Genomic DNA, 16,904 nt, shown 5'->3' with positions numbered 1-16,904 from the left:
TACTGGTTCTTTTCCTCGAGTTTCAGAGGCGGGAGGTGAGATGTCCGGAGAGAAGATCCTTCCACTTCGAGTAATTTTACTAGTCCCAACTATGCCATTAGGATTAGCAGAATTATCAACTTGCTTTATGCCGTGGATGTAAACATCATCTCCATAATTCCACGGAATGGCTTTGCTTGAAGAATACGGTATTGGGCCAGGTGCAGTAATGATGAGGGGAGCTACCTTGGGCTCAACAGTAATCTTCATAGGCACTCTAATAGCGGTAATCTTCACTGGAACTTTGGACCTAGCAATCACGGATACTTCTTCAATAGGGTTTTCCACCTTATGAATCTTTTCGAAGAGAATTTTACGATCGTCCATCAGCCGTTGAATACCATTTCTCAACTTCAAGTAATCATTGGATCGGAGTATGCAGAGATCGCAATTTTCAGCACAACCTGGAAATAAACCAGTTTGCAATAAATTCTTCTTGATGGTCAGGAGAGAAGATGCTAAGTCAGCTACATTAGAAATGTGAGAATTGTCATCCACGACATTAACAGTCTTGTCAGGGTTAGGCATAGGAGCAGTGATGACATTAGGAGTGTCTGGAGGATCAAATTCAATTTCTCCAGCATCGATCATATCCTGAATCTTATTCTTCAACGACCAGCAATCGTTTGTATCATGCCCGGGGCTATCGGAGTGATATGCACACCTGACATTGGGATTATAACAAGGAGAAGTAGTGTTGGGGTTCGTAGGAGGATCTCTGAGGGTAATCAAATTTGCTTTTAGCATACCCTGCAGTGCCTGTGCTAAAGTCATATTGATCTTGGTAAACTGCCTTCTTGGCCTGTCTTATCTGTGCTGGAAGTTTTGAGATGGCGGTGCTGCAATCGTAACTGCTCCAATGGTATAGTCACGATTTTTCTTGTTACGACCCCTTTGACTGTACATAGCATTTGATTCGTTCCTCCCCTGATAGGACCTTTTGGTGCTTGCAGAGGTAGCCGCCTCTATCTTTCCACTTCGAATGCCGCTTTCAACACGTTCACCTGTCAATATAAGTTCAGTGAAACCCGATGAAGAACTTCCCAGTAGATGGCTGTAGAATGGGCCAGTCAGTGTACTCATGAACATGTCCACTAATTCTCGATCAGTCATAGGGGGTTTGACTCTGCCAGCCAAATCCCTCCATTTTTGAGCATATTCTTTGAAGCCTTCTTTAGATCCCATAGTCATATTCTGTAACTGTAGCCGAGTAGGCACTAGTTCAGAGTTATACTGGTAGTGCTTGTAGAAAGCTGTCGCTAAATCAGTCCAGGTGCGGATGTTAGAGCTCTCGAGCCGATAATACCATTCTAACTGTGTGCCAGCCAGACTCTCTTGGAAGAAATGGATCCATAGCTTCCTATCAGTGGTATACGGCTGAATCTTTCTCACATAAGCTCTCAGATGCATCTGAGGACAAGATGCACCATCGTACTTAGTGAAAGTGGGGATCTTGAATTTGTGAGGAATGGCCACATCGGAGACCAGACCCAAGCTTTCGAAATCCAGACCGGGCGCCTTCTGACCCTCCATAGCTAGCATACGTTCTTCCAGCAACTTGTACTTGCCATCTCTTGGAGAGTACTGTTCATTCTCATAATCTTCATCGTCGTCCTCAGGGTTGAAGAGATCAACATTCTCCTCTTCTGAATCATTTTCTGTCTCCTCTTCTTGATCCTTCGGAATTCTAATCTTGACTCCTGCAGCCTGTCCTTTAAGCCTTCTTCCCGGGTTAATGTAACTCACAGCTTTCTTGTCTTTCTTATTCTCGAGCAAAAGAGCCTTCAGTTCCTCCTGCCCCTTGGATAAGCTCAAGATTATCTCCTGGAATTGAGCATTCTGAGCCTGGAGATCCTTGACAGTTTGTTCGAGGGCCATTTTTCTGTTTAGAAGGAAGACCGTAAGAACATTGATCTTTTAGAATACCTGTTATGCAATGTTATGTTATGCTATGCAATGTATGAAATGCTTTCAAGGACTTTTGGAATTTAACTTTGCGTAAACCACCAAAAAAGGAACTTTGATTAATATTGTTTTAATCAATGTTTATTACAAAAAATAATAATAAAAATACAATGAAAGCTCAAGTCTCCCAGGGACGACTTCTTTTTGGGCGAAGATATGCATTGAGTCTTCGTTCCTCATTAAGCTGGCTGGTGAGCTCTAACACTTTCTTCCTTTCAGCACAAAACTGGGCTTCAAAAGTATCCCTTTCTTCTCTCAACTGGATCCAGGATCTCTTCAATTCTTCAACATTGGTAGGCATATCTGGATAACGAATGATCTGAGGAGTACCTCCTTCAACTCCTGGTTCAACAATCAATGGTCCGACTGCAAGATATGGCATGACAAGTTCACGAGCTCTTGCGCGTACCCATCTGAGATAAGGTTCCATAGGAATAGAGTTTTTCTGTCCTAAAGTACTTCTTTTCACCATGCCCCAAGCTCGTACAAACCTTTGACGGAGACCTTGAGAATCGTTGTCATAGTCAAACATAATGCCTTCGATGATTATTCCATGTAGACCATCTCTTCGAGCACAACCGAATTGACGTAGGGCTAAGGCCGGGTTATAAGTAATACCTCCTCTTATTCCTAGGAGTGGTACGTTAGGGAACTCTCCACAACGGTCAATGATGATAACATTTTCTTTGAGATGAGGACACCAACAAATGTCTGAATGGGAGAGCGACATTATCCTTTGAGACCATTTCAAATTCTGCTCGTTCTTCAAGACTGATTGAGGAAGGTGCGAAATAAACCACCTGGATAATAAAGGTATGCAGCACATGAGAGTCCCTTGCCTTTTCATAGTACGAGTGTGAAGGGAATGCAAAATGTCTCCAAGCAAGGTAGGCACAGGGTTATGAGTGAGAAATATCTTAATAGCATTCATGTCTACGAATTGGTCTGGATTAGGAAATAACACCAAACCGTAGATTAGCAACGCTAGGACATCTTCGAAAGCATGGACATCCCTAACTTTTAAGAATTCTCGGACCTTATTTATCAGAAATTTGGCAAGTAAACCCTTAACTCCACTTCTCGTTACCCAATTAGTTTCAACGTCGGACTTTGTCATGTGTAAAGCTGCGGCAACTTCTTCGGACTTCGGAATCTTTTCTAAACCACTGAAAGGTATTTGATCAAGGATAGGTATCCCAAGCAGTCTGGAGAATTCTTCTAATGTGGGTACCAACTGATAATCTGGGAATGTGAAGCAATGATGTTTAGGATCGAAGAACTGGAATAGAACTCTCATCATATCTTCTTTGAAACCAGTGGTAACCAAACTGAGAAGAGAACCATGTTTCTTGATGAACTAAGCATGATCAGGAAGCTCTGACATTAAATCCCTGAGTTGAGGAGAGATCGCTACAAGATTGATCCGGATGGTTTTCCTGGGAGCCATAGTCTTACAAAATAGAGCAAAGTTAGATCCCTAAGTCCTTGAAATGGTTAGTACAATGCCATATGTTATGATGTTATGATGTTATGATGTTATGTAAATGACAAGCACAAACAAGTCACACAACAATCATTCCTAAATTTTAAGGCTTGCATGAGTTCCATAGGTAAGTACCCTCCCCACTGAAGTTTGGTTGGTTCAACCTGTCCTAGAATAGTAACCGGGTTCTAAAAGGATCTCCAATCATTGATCTTCCTTTAAGTCCACTTCAGTGCAACACCAAGTGGTTGACCGAAGCTTCCCTAAAGTCCAATCTCAAAGAGTGTAGTATCGAGTCTCAACCAACCCCAGTTGGAACCGAAGTCAGTTATCTCACTACTTTCTAATGGCCAGGATGAGTCAGTTAGGGTTCTAAAGGTCTGGTTAATGCTTTGATGACACCACGCGGACGCCAAATTTTTCCTCAAGTAAACATGAGGAACATCAGGACATCCAAAGTGTCACATTAACCGTAGCTATCATTTTAACCATTCCAGTATACGCCGGATAGTCGCGATGATCTATTGCTACTTACCTAAGATACACTAGATCCGGGTGTAGGATCTTTCACTCAAGCATAAAATACCCAAGCAGCCCCTTAAAAGTAAATCAGACAATTCAAATAAGTGATCTTTTTTTTAAGGTAACCTCTCTTTGTCGTCCCCAGCAGAGTCGCCAGTTTTGTCATACGGTGAACTGACCTTGTGTGTTTTTGCTTTGGAAAGAAAATGTCGCGGTTAGCAAGAGTCACCACCGACTTTTCTTTTATCCAATAAGGAAAGGCGGAAAAGAACAGGAAAGACCTTAATTAGATTTTGGGTTCGGGAGGTACATTATACAAAGGGAAGGTGTTAGCACCCTTTGTATCCATGGTTATCCATGGGCTCTTAATTGCTGGATCACTTATGTTTTTCTTGTCTGAAAAGTGTTTCTGAATTGCTTAGAAAATGTTTTGAAAAGAGAGTTTAACTTTGTAATGATTCTTGTACGAATGTATACAATGTATTTATCTCGTTTAATTTTGAAAGCTGTTTAGAAAAATATAACTTGGCAATGATTCTAGTATGAATGTATACCAAGTGGTGATTTTCTAGTAGATGTTTTGCAAAGTGTGAGGTGTGAAAAGTATTTTAAGTTGTGATTCAGCATTTAAGAATTATACCTACCTAAGGTCTTTATGGGCATTTCCTATCCTTATGAGGGTAAAACTGTCCTTACTATTGAGAAGTAAGTAGTTTTATCCTTTGGATGTGAGGGACATCGTAGGGTCATCGATTGGTCATTGAAGGCAACATTTGTAAGGATAACTTAGCATTTGAAGGGACGATCATCATTTAACCGTAGGCTACAACGACGGGTCATCGAGGGACAAAATCATATATTCGCAGGCAACATCCGAGGGACTATGATTTATTTTATAGGGACATGATGATTTAATCGAAGGGTCTTTGCTAAGTGTATCCCCACATTCGCGGGACATGACCGTAATACCGTAATACCGTAAGGCAACAAAGAGAGGGCTAAGATCACATATTCAAAGGCAATATTTTATAATCAGTTAGGTAATTAGGATGAATCTCCGAAACATTTGTAATCAATTAGGTAATTAGGATGAATCTCCATAAGGGTATCCCACAAATAAAGTGGAATACCTAGCAAGCTACCTTCTTCGGGAGTATGTGAGCCCTCACAACATTCAGCAAATAGGTCAGAATACCAAATGGGGTGCAATCAAGGATTGCACCAAACAAATCAGTAATAGTATCAGGTAAACAATGCATGGTTATAATAAAACAGGTCAGATGAGCAAAGATCAAAACAGAACGAAAAACAGCGACTGTCATGTTCGCTGCTGCCTCGCCTAGCGAAGGCTTAGCGAGCCCTCGCTACGTGTTCGCTCAGCGATGTGCTAGCGAACGGCTGCGGGTTTTGGATTTAACAGCAGTGCGGTTTCAGCAAGCTCCAAACCCTATGGCATTCATTACAGCAATTACATGGTTAAACATTCCAGATATGGTTTTGCCCATTCATACATACTTAAACCCACATGCAAAACTTGAGATATGTTCAGAAATTCAATGCCTTATGTATTTAGTAATTTCAAATTGGAAGTATAAAAATAGGAGAGATATAGAAAACCTGTTTGCAATTGAATTGCACCGTTGAATTGGCAGATCACACTTAGGGTTGGTGTCGGATTGAGTTGGGCGGAGGTAACCTTTGTGCAAATGAGTTGCCTTCAGGGTTTCCTTTAGGGTTGCTCTGAGTTCTCTTGGCTAGCCTCCAGGGTTTGCTCGGTTGCTTCTATTAGGGTTTCTTTGCTAGGGTTTATGTCCGTATCCTTCTGTGTTTTCTGACCGATCCCCTTTTCTGAATGATGTTATGGTATTTATAATGATTTTGGTAACCTAATGGGCTCAGAATAAAGCCCAAAAGTTCTGGTATTCGCAAGCTTCGCTAGGCGAGTGCTGCAGCGAAGGGTTCGCTAGGCGAAGGATTTTGCTCGCCTAGCGAGCAAGCCATTTTAAGCCATTTTCTGGATTTGGATGGGTCTTTGTCCCTTTAAGATCAATGTCTTGAAAAATGAGTTGGAGTGCCTTGAAAAATATCTTGCAAGATTAACGGGCAAATTTTGGGGTATGACACCGCACACAAAGACTTGGGCAAAATTATTATCGATAGCAAGGTTATTTGATCAAGATCTTTAAGGATCTTTTTTTTGTTAGCAGTTGAGTGTCTGCATCAACAGAGGAAATTATCATGTGATAATTCATTGTAATCAAAATGCTTGTATCAAACTTTATAAAACTTAGGAAGATCGTGATTGTATCATGATGGTTCTTTAACACCATTGAAGAGTGGAGTAGGCAAAGCGAGAACAAACTCTATATCTCTATGTATATTTTCCTTCTTCCCTTACCCCCTTTAATTTTATAGCATTTATTAATATCGCTATTGCATTAGTGCATTATTGCATCGTTTGTATGTTATTTAGATTAGATCATGCTTATAGAGATTTAATGTGTAAGCTTAGATCTGTGATGCACCAATCTTATTGGATTATCATAAAGTCAATTATGTCTTGAATTAACATCTATGTAAAGTATTTTTAAATTGCTTTGTTTAAAGCAACTTTGGTTGTCTTTTGATTGACTTGCATTAGAAGTAATCAATTCGTTAGTGATATCTTGTAATATTTCACTTGGTTTAATTTCTTAAGATGCTTCTAAGCTCTCTTTTTCTTCCCGTGTTTCTTAAAATATTTGATTTCGTTTCTGAGACCTAAAATATTTTGAAATTGTCTTTTAGGGGATAGGTCTACTAAGCATCCCCCCCCCCCCCCCCCCCCCCCCCATTTTAGATATTTTTGTGTCCATATTCACACCAAATAATCAGCATGGCCACCTGAAAATAGAAGGTGATGTTTAAAGTGGTTAACACTAACAAATTAGCCCGTCAATTTGGATGATATCGCTCTTACTAACAAATGTCTCATAAATATAAGTTTGAATAGATTTTTTTTTACAGATTTATAAAATTAAGATTTTGCGCCATTAGGTTGATTTTAGTTGAATAAAGAGAATCAAACACCATAGCTCTTAAAATGGAAACATCATACACCATCAGTCAAAATAAGTAAAATGGATGACCAATCATGTGTGAAATAAAATGATGTTATCATAGACCACTTGTAACAATGGTCAATGGTAGTCGTTGCCAAACTTACAAAATTATAACACACTATAACAATGGTCCATGGTAGTCATCAAACTAATATTAAACTACCGTTCACATTTAGATATTCAGTATTAACCCAATGATATACATAATTTTTTTAAGATCAAGATACAATACAAGAAAAGTTTAGCTAAATGACCCTGAGATAACATCCATATTGACCTAGTCCACAACATAGTTAAATATGAGGTATTGTTACTCCCCACAAGGTATCACTGCATCCTCAAAGGAAGACTAATATCTCCCACAAAACGAGTTCATTCACATAATCTTTGTGGGGTGAACTAAAATTGTTGTATGATACTTAAATTGAAATGTTCTGACAAAAATAAAAATAGGCGGGAAAAATCTTTTAAAATACACAAAAAAATCAATAAACAAACAAAGATTTCAAAATAACTTGCTAAAAGGCATAAAAATCCATTAATGAAAAGACCCTTAAAAAGATACATTATTCAATAAGTTGTTAACCAAATATATTTCAAATGACAATAACAAAGTGTAGTTATTGGACGAGATTGACTCGTCTTCCTTGTGAATGGAACCTCATCCCCATCATCATGGGTGGTGTCAGGCTCCAAGGCAACTTCCTCCCGCCTCCACTCCAAACGACCTTGGGACCTTGAATCTATCAAGATTTCCTATATCCAAGTTAGGGTAAAGAGATAACACTTCTACATTGCCCATTTTCTATGTTTGATCAGACAAATCAACTACCACCGCCTTAGCTTCATCCAAATCTTCTTATAACTTGGCTTTAGTAGTGACATCTCCTTGTGAGGTCTCTTTCAATGTTTGGATCTTTGCCATTTCTTGGACATTTAGCGAATTTTTGTTTTCATCCCAGGAATGAGATGAGTCTCATCAGTAGCTACTGGTTTCACGGTAGAAATGGGTGTGGTTGGGATTATACAAGTTTCCTCTTCTTTACACCTCGGGCGATAATCATAGAGGCGGCTCTTTGGATTGGTGGACCATGCTTCACCCGAATAATTTGAGTAAGAATAATTTATAATGAGAGATAAAGAATATGAATATAAGTTTGGATTATATAAATGTCCAGTCTTTAAATTTTGTATGAATAGTGTAACTAAAAAAATGTTAAAATTAGCCCAAAAAAATTTGGGATTTTATAAAAGAACTACATTCTAACCTCCAAGGACCTAAGAGTTCGAAGTAGGGATCCGTAACATACCATATTCTTTATTCTTTTTAAATCGGATCCAGAGGGATATGTCGCACCCTGGCTGAATTGAAAGAGACAATTTACAAAGATTGTAGGACATAAAACCTAATATGGTATGATAAAAAAACAAATAATCTAAAAAACAACAAATGAACCTGACCACCAAATAAAAAATCAAAGTCAATTCTAGCCAATCAGTCGTAATTCATTCCTAAAGGATTAAAGCGGATTTAAAACCATCCCAAAATGCTCAGTCAAAAAACTAATATGAAATTGAATCAGAAAATCAAACCACGAGTTAAAACCAACATAATCCTACTAATATGATAGTGGAAGTACAACGAAGACATAAAGAGAGGCAATTGTGGCTTGACGTACTGATAAGTGATTATTGCAACACATTTTTAACTTATTTTATTCTCATTTTATTGTGTGTATTTTTTTCGTTTTTATGCATTTTTGTGTGTTTTTGCTGATTTCAGCTAATAAAGAAATATCGAGCTAGATTGAAGTGAAAAATGCGAAAAATTGAGCATTCATAAGTCATCCTAGTACAAAAGACATGTGTCCAACACAATCTGGTTGTGTCAGCTGACACGGACCGTGTTGGCCGTTGAAGCATCCCCAATAGTAAAACTATGAGGAAAACACTGGTTTGTCGTGTTGCCTAACATGGACGTGTTCCTTAATATGACCCCTAGTGTCAGACAATACTGCATGTATCAGGCCCAATTTCTACTGCGAACTTCCCCATTCCGTAACATTTTTTCGACTTCTGGACTTCTAAAACTGTATTTTTTTCATCCATAAGTGACCATTAATGATAGTACACAAATTATGAGTGATTAATTGATTGTTTTTGTATAGTAATGAACTTGAACTTGAGACAAAGGATGACTTGTTACCTCCACAAGCTTTCTAACTTTCAATTTTGGTTCTTTTATCTTTGTATTTTTCTACATGTTCTTGTTATGTTTTTCAAACTTTCCTTCAACCAGATTCTTTATTTTTGCAATTGCCTTTACATTATTTAAGCATGCTATATTTTTACCTTCTTTATTTTTGCAATTGCCTTTACATTATTTAAGCATGCTATATTTTTACCTTGTTTTATTGTTGTTAAGCTCACCATGAGCGAATAGTTTTCTAAGGACAATGGATCGTGAGACTCTCTCATGACGATCCCAAACTTAATTTATCCGAACCGAACATATTTGTATTAATTGCAAAAATAAAGACAACCGAGATACAATTGTAGTCCAAAAATATATGAATCGATATCGGACCATGGATTGCTAAACAATCGAGAAACGAGACAATGTAACTCGCTCTCAATTGAAAAAGTGGATGAGTCAAGATAGATGATCCCTACCCCATTAACACCTCTAATACACTGTGAACTTAATACATATTTATCTAGTTTAATTTCGGGTCGATTGTAATGATATCGCTATCACTAATACAAGTAGGATAAAAATATAAGACTGAATAGTTTTTTTTTTTTACACATAAATTAAGATTTAACTCTATCAAGTTGATTTCAATTAAACAAAGAGGATCAAAGACAAGGATCTTAAAATCGAAACACACCAATGAGAAAGATTTAGAAACGGAAGAGCAAGAAGTGTGAAAGAAAACATCTATCATGGACCACTTATAGCAACAAACTAATATATTAAACTACAGTTCATATTGAGTTCATTTAGATATTCAACTTTAGGTCAATGATATACATAAAGTTTTCAAGATCAAGATACAATACAAGCAAAGGTTAGCTACAAGATAGCCAAATAAGTTGTTGAGTTGCAAGGAAGCCTTTACTGATTCATTCTCCACAGATACTAGCAAGTGTTCTCGACAAACCAAAAATGTAAGAGACAAGCCCAAAAAGATTCTCCCTATATAGGATCAAACTGTGAAATAAAGTTTTCACCAAAAATGCAAATATCCCAAATTTCTACTTGTTTTTGATAATCCTTACCACATATAGCTAAATACTCTTGCAACCAGTAACCATCTTGTTCCAAAACTTACAAATACTATTGGTCCATCAAAAAACGAGGCACGGTATGGTGTGAAAACTATCGAGCGCGAAAATCCCTTTTTCGACTTTGCTCTCTCTTCCAGTAATGACCTGTTTGACTATCACCCCTTTGAAATTGAGATCCATTATAGCCTGAATTATGTCTGTTAGAGCCTTCCCTCATTTGGTAATTCTGATTCCCACCAGTCCAACCTCCTCCATTGTTCCTTCTAAATTGCGAGTCGCTTGAAACATAAGCTTTTTCTTGTTGCTTCCATCTTGATACATTTGTGCCACTGTTTCCCCATCCCGTGTTCATTGGAATTACATTTTGTTTACTAGAATTGTGTTCCCAAGAGTTTCCAATATTAGCCAAATTATTTGGTTGTTGCTGGCACCAAGAACTATCCCTGGCGTTGCCCCATCCTTTATTCTTCGGTGAGCAACCGGAATTCCAATATCCGCACTGATTACTATGGTCCCTTCCTTCCTTCCAACCCGAAGACTTATCATGACCACCTTCCCAAGCATTGTCAGTCAGTCTTTGATTTCCATGAAAGAAGTTACTCTGCCAGGGATTGTTCGTAGTAACCGCATTTTCAGAATTATCATGATAATCCCCCTGGTTTTGTCCTTGGACTTTATTATTTTCTACAGTTCTGCCAAGAGATTTTGCAGCAGATTCCCAAGGATCTTCACCATCAGCTGAAATCTTTGTTCTTTTATTATTTAAGGCATTCTCTTGTTCTTCTTCGTCTTGTTCTTCTTCATCGGGGATAGTAAAGTGTGCGTTATCTATTTCCTTGATCAGTTCAGGGTCAATACAAGGATTCCAATCTACATGCTCGATATAAGCATCTAGATCAGGCAGGGAAATGTCACAGGGAAGGTTTTTGATTTTCGCCCAGTAACGTTTTTTGGCATTTTGAAATGCTTCTTCGGCACCTGAATCCTTCCAATCGAGCACATTTTGGTGGCAATAGATCAGCTCTTTGGAATCAACAATCTTCTGCCATGCTACACACCCACTCAAAGTGCAATATTTCTTCTCCCATAAAGGTATTCCATCGTGCCGAAAATCTAACAAAGTTGAAAACGATAAATTCAGTACATTAGTTATGGTATTATCACTAGTTTTCAGAAATAAAACTAACCACATGTAACCAAAAATACAAAAAGAAAAACCACAAAAGCTATGTCAAGAAATTATATGAAAGTTCACGCAAATCCTGAAATTTTTCTTAAACTTTTGACAGCCAGAACCTATTGAACCACACCAATGATGTAGGGTAGTCATCTGATATGTATTGGAATTTTATTCGAATGAAATAGGGAAGAATTCCCCTGTTTGTCTGCACCTCCCAATGTTGTAAGGCCCCAGTTTTAACAAATATAATACACTATTTGAACCTAATAACTATCTAATTTTCTCTAACTAATTAAATGGGTTATCTAACAATACTCCACCCTTCTCCCATGTAGTGAAACCGGTCGGCAAGAATACAACTGTTTACAACTTTGCCAGTGATCTTTATAGCTACTGCACAACCAATTGCTCTGGCAGTAATGGTTGTGGAAGATAGGTCAGTTAGCACGTGAGCCGAACTGTGTCAGTGGTCACGATCCATCCCTTTCTGCGATAGCACTCAAACACCCTTTCATTATCTATTCCAGCCTCAAGCCACCACAAGGTGATGTTTCAGTCAACATTTACATTTTCCCTTTGTTCCTTCCTCAGTGTGATTCCTGTCTCTTTCATTGTTAGGTCAATGTTATTTCCCTGTTTTATACTTGTTCCTCCTCTGCGACTGAGAACATGATCTTCACTAACCCTTCAAGACATCGCCTTTCCTTCTGTTTTCTTGTTTCATTTCTATGTCCACTTCCTTGCTTTCATCCAAGTTAGTTTCTGCTCAATCCAAACTTCTGGGTACCGCTTGAGCATCTCCTGATGAAAGTTAGTTGGTAGATTTGTATTCGGATCGTCCTCTTTCAAACAAAATCACCATTTCAAAACACTCTCAATGCTATGGCTTATGATAGGTGTGAGTGACTAATCAAGTCATCCAACAGCCCCAAAATACCGAATAACCTCAACAACTCCAATCAATACCAACTGATAGGAACTACAATCATATTTCAAAGACATCACGAAGAGTTCCCCTATTTTAGGTTACACATCACAAAACTTTGACAGTCCCTACCTCCTAATTCTAAATCTCCCCAACTCTCTTTTATTATTTATATACGTCAGAAACAATGCCCTCTCTCTAACCACCTAAATCGACCAACTATTTAATGGTATCAACCTAATTTTCAATGTTATCTAAAACCTCTAAATGGCTTCATAAACAAATACTAATACATATGGCGGAAATACACCGCGGTTCTAATGGTAAATATTGGCCGATATTAAGGGGTTTTCCGCCATAATCCTCTATAATGGTGCCGCAAAGCGGCCAGTATGGCGCGATTTTACTCTCCGCCATCGACAACACTGCTCGAAATACACATCTAGAATCAATAAAGGGCTAAATCAAACCATCAAAGGAGAATCATTACCAGTCACATGCATGAAGCATATACAAGTACACTCCACACTAAAGAAACAGATTCAACCTTTCATCTCCTCTAACTACACCTCACAAACAACCTATACTACTACCACATTCAAAAACCAAACCAGACACCAAACCAACAAAACATCTATATCATGATTCAGCTACATCAAATTGTTCCAAACCAAACAAAATCACAATCAAACGATAGACAATGTGTTACACAGTTCAACCAATTGATTTTCAAAACAATCACACAACAACGACCCTTTCTCTTCAACTAGGTTTTCAATCTAACCAATACAAAAAACTTTTCTTATCCCAAACAAAGAAAGAACATCATAAAAAACCGTAAAAACGAAATTACCAGGAAGAGGGGCTTTGATGTCGTAGAAAACAGAAGGACGATCGGGAGATCTACGACGGGAGAAGAACCGAGGACGATGATTCCATTTCCCCATTTTTCTTTAAACTTTTGGATAATTTTTTTTTTAAAGATTAATTCAGAACGTTAAAACGGAAGTGAAGAGTTTTGAAGCGGTTTGGGAGTGGAATCGCGTTTCAGGATTTTACGGTGAATGAAAGAAATCCTGCTATTTATAAACCACTTGTCAGGTTTTATACTGTTTATCGAAGAGACGAATGTGCCACGTGTTGATCATGTATCCAAAGGTACTTGTTTAGAAACATAATTTTGTTTTTTTTTAATTTTCTACGGAAATATAATATTAAAACAATAAAATAATAATTAATTAAATTTTGTGAATTTCGGTCAAAGATATACGGTTAATGTGCTTTAAATGAAATTACTACCTAATATAAGTTCTAAACAAAATGAGAAAAAAATTCGAGACTCATGATTTAGTAGTAAGCCTCTATATTGAAATGTGGGATTTCTTGGTTCAATATAACTTCAAGTAGCGATGTAGTTAAATGAAGCTTTTAGATTAAAATCAAAAACAAACTTTTCAAACATTATCATTCACTATGGAACATCTACATGATCATCGTGATTGCTTTGCATCACTAACCAAATGAAATGTAAGAAGATAAATTTGAAGTCAAGAGAAGTTTTGAAGTCCATTTTTCTTTCACAAGGTTTACATCATCATCCAAGTCCATTTTATACACGAATATTACCATCCAAGTGTAAGCTAAACAAAACTCAAGTGAGGGACCAATTTGAATTAAAATGGAATTGGAATTAAAAGAGGAAATAAATTATTTTATTGATTCATAGTGAAATGTTTACATAAAATTTACCGCAATGTAAATTACATTGAGAACTGACAATAATATTACAGCATTGAATTACACAAATTCTTGCACATGACTACTAAGAATCACACGGTTTTCCCTTTGCTCTTCCACTCCACAAAATTAGGGTCAAATCCCCACTCTTTTCCTCTCAATTACAGCTTGCACAACAAATCACATCCCTCACTCATACTTATCCCCTCATCATACTCACACGGATTCTTTCTCAAGTCCTCAAAAATAACTTCAAATTTCACATGCTTTCCACCTTCAAACACTTATAATTAACCCTAAAAATCACTATAAAACCTAGCCATCATTCGTGCAATTCCTCAACAGCCAAAAAAACATATAGAACTCATAGTCACTAATTTCCTTGAGCATCCAATATGCAGCCACCTTCAAGTTCCCCTTCACTAAAGCTCTTTTATAGCCATTAGAGTTTCACCTTGAAGCTCTAATTGAGCTGAGCTAAGCAACATCTCAGTAGAAGCAATATACAGACATATTCAGAAGAAGCAGAAAGAAGGAGAAAAGGTACACAAGAGTGGAAAGAAGAAAAATAAGTAGAAAGAATGAGAAGAATACACATGAGTGGAAAAAAAGCATTACCTGAGATATCAAGCTTGTCGGAAGTTGGAGCTCCTCACCGGAAAATTTCCAGCTTCGATTTGGTATCTCTGTTACCTTTTGTGGTTTTCTCTTCATGTTTTCTTGTTGGCATGTGTGGTATAACCATTTTTCATAGGATAATTTTTAGTAACTTTTATTTGTTTGTATGGATTGAATAGTTGGGGGAGGGGTTTACGGTTTATACGGATTTGCTTTGATTTAGTATGATTAATATTTTGGTTTTTTATTTTTGATCTTATATTCGTGTTTAGAGTGTAAAGTTAGGTGGGGTTGGTGTTAGGATTTTGTTGATTCGAGTGGGTTTTGTGCATTTATAGTTTTAATACTTAAGAACACTCAAAGTGTTATTGCGTACTCTTGATGAACATTCATAAGAATCTAGGAAAAAGGGGTGTTAGATCTTATAGAGAGAAAAATTGTGAGTGTTTATTATTTTCAGAGACAGTAGAGGGAAGAGAGAGGGAGAGGGAGAAATATCTATATAAAGACTTGATAGATATCAAGTTAATTTTCAAAACAAAAAAATTTCATCATTCCTTCATCGAATTCAGAACCATTTCATAATCAAATCAATTTCATACAAATGCGAATCAAACACTTGATCAACATCAAATATTTTGCGAACTTAATCAAGAACACTTCAAAAACTTCTTTCATAATAAAGCGGATGAAAAATGATTAATTAGGCGTAGGCCTCTTTCTTCCCTGAGTATTTGGATACTAGCTATAGAGCTTGCTTTTTAAATGCTCGTCTTCCATACTAAAATACGATAATTAACCGAGTTTAGTCCATTATTTCGTGGATGAAAAAAGATTAATTGGTTGTAGGCCTCTTTTCTCCTCGAGTATTTGGATCCTGGCTATAGATCTCACTTTTCGAACACTCGTCTTCCGTAAAGGAACCATGACTCAATTCACAACGTGTTTTTTATAATAAATTTGGAGGGAAATGATTAATTGAGCGTAAGTCTCTTTCTTCCCCAAGTATTTGGATACTAGTTGTAGCGCTCGCTTTTCGAATACTCGTCATCCGCCTAAAACAATCTCAACCAATTAAACCTATTTTTCTGTCTTAGTGCAACGTAAAACCTTTTCACAAACGAATGATGTTTCATCCATTCCAACGTGAATCACGAACTAACGCCTCAATCCTCCCATGTGAAAGTATCAAGCAACATTGTCCGCTCGAATGCCATTAAAACACCATTTGTAAGAATTCATATCCTATTTTATCCATTTAGATGTGATGGACTCACAATGTTTCCTACATCCATTATTGGGTAGCAAGCAATTTTTTTCGCTCGAATACGACCTAAGTATCCTTCACTAAAATCGACCAACACACAAACATTTGATGCCCATAACTACGTAGCTTTGAATTCCTCATCGCACCAGAGGATAAATAGGAGCGAGATTCTACTTCTCGTCAAGCACTATAATAAAAAATCCAAAAATATATTTTTCTTGCCAATAACTACGTAACTTTAAATTCCTCATCGTACCTGAGGATATGTAGGAGCAAGACTCACAATCTTGTCAAGCACCCTAATAAAAAACTTATTTTTAGTCCTTTTTTTTCCTTTCAAACTTTTAATAGCTAGAAAATAAAGAAAATAAACATCACGCTAACACCTAACACAAAACTAATTAGATGGTTCCCGGCGAGTACAACAGATGTGAGGGGTGCTAATACCTAGGTAACTGACTCCCGAACCCAAAAAAGTATCTTGCTTGTGTACTTAAGCAAATTATGATCTTGTTTGATTATAGTGAAAATCTCTTATAAATGAAGGTAGAGAAAAACAAGAAAGGGGGTTTGAATTGTTTTTGAAAATAAAACTTTTTAAGAGTTTAGACACACACAGAGTAAAAACAAATTGACACAAAATTTTATACTGGTTCGCTTGAAATTCAAAATTACTCCAATCCACCCCGCCAAGGTGATTTCGCCTTCAAAAAAGACTTAATCCACTAATCTTGAAAGATTACACAAACAACTGCGTAAGAGAATAATCCCTTAGC

General features: G+C 37.3%; 1 protein-coding gene across 1 annotated transcript; it reads right to left on the bottom strand.

The window, feature by feature from the left end:
• Positions 1-10,071: 10,071 nt before the first annotated feature.
• LOC127085697 (uncharacterized) lies at positions 10,072-13,584 on the bottom strand. The gene is made up of 2 exons (XM_051026193.1): positions 13,360-13,584; positions 10,072-11,514 (listed from the first exon to the last, which is right to left on the bottom strand). The coding sequence occupies exons 1-2, from the start codon at positions 13,451-13,453 to the stop codon at positions 10,493-10,495; spliced, it is 1,116 nt and encodes a 371-aa protein (XP_050882150.1). The 5' UTR covers positions 13,454-13,584; the 3' UTR covers positions 10,072-10,492.
• Between the last annotated feature and the right edge of the window lie 3,320 nt (positions 13,585-16,904).

This window comes from Lathyrus oleraceus, chromosome 5 (assembly GCF_024323335.1).
Source record: "Lathyrus oleraceus cultivar Zhongwan6 chromosome 5, CAAS_Psat_ZW6_1.0, whole genome shotgun sequence".
Lineage (NCBI taxonomy): Eukaryota > Viridiplantae > Streptophyta > Magnoliopsida > Fabales > Fabaceae > Lathyrus > Lathyrus oleraceus.
The sequence above is the reverse complement of the archived record's forward strand: the minus strand, read 5'-3'. Positions and strand labels throughout refer to the sequence as shown.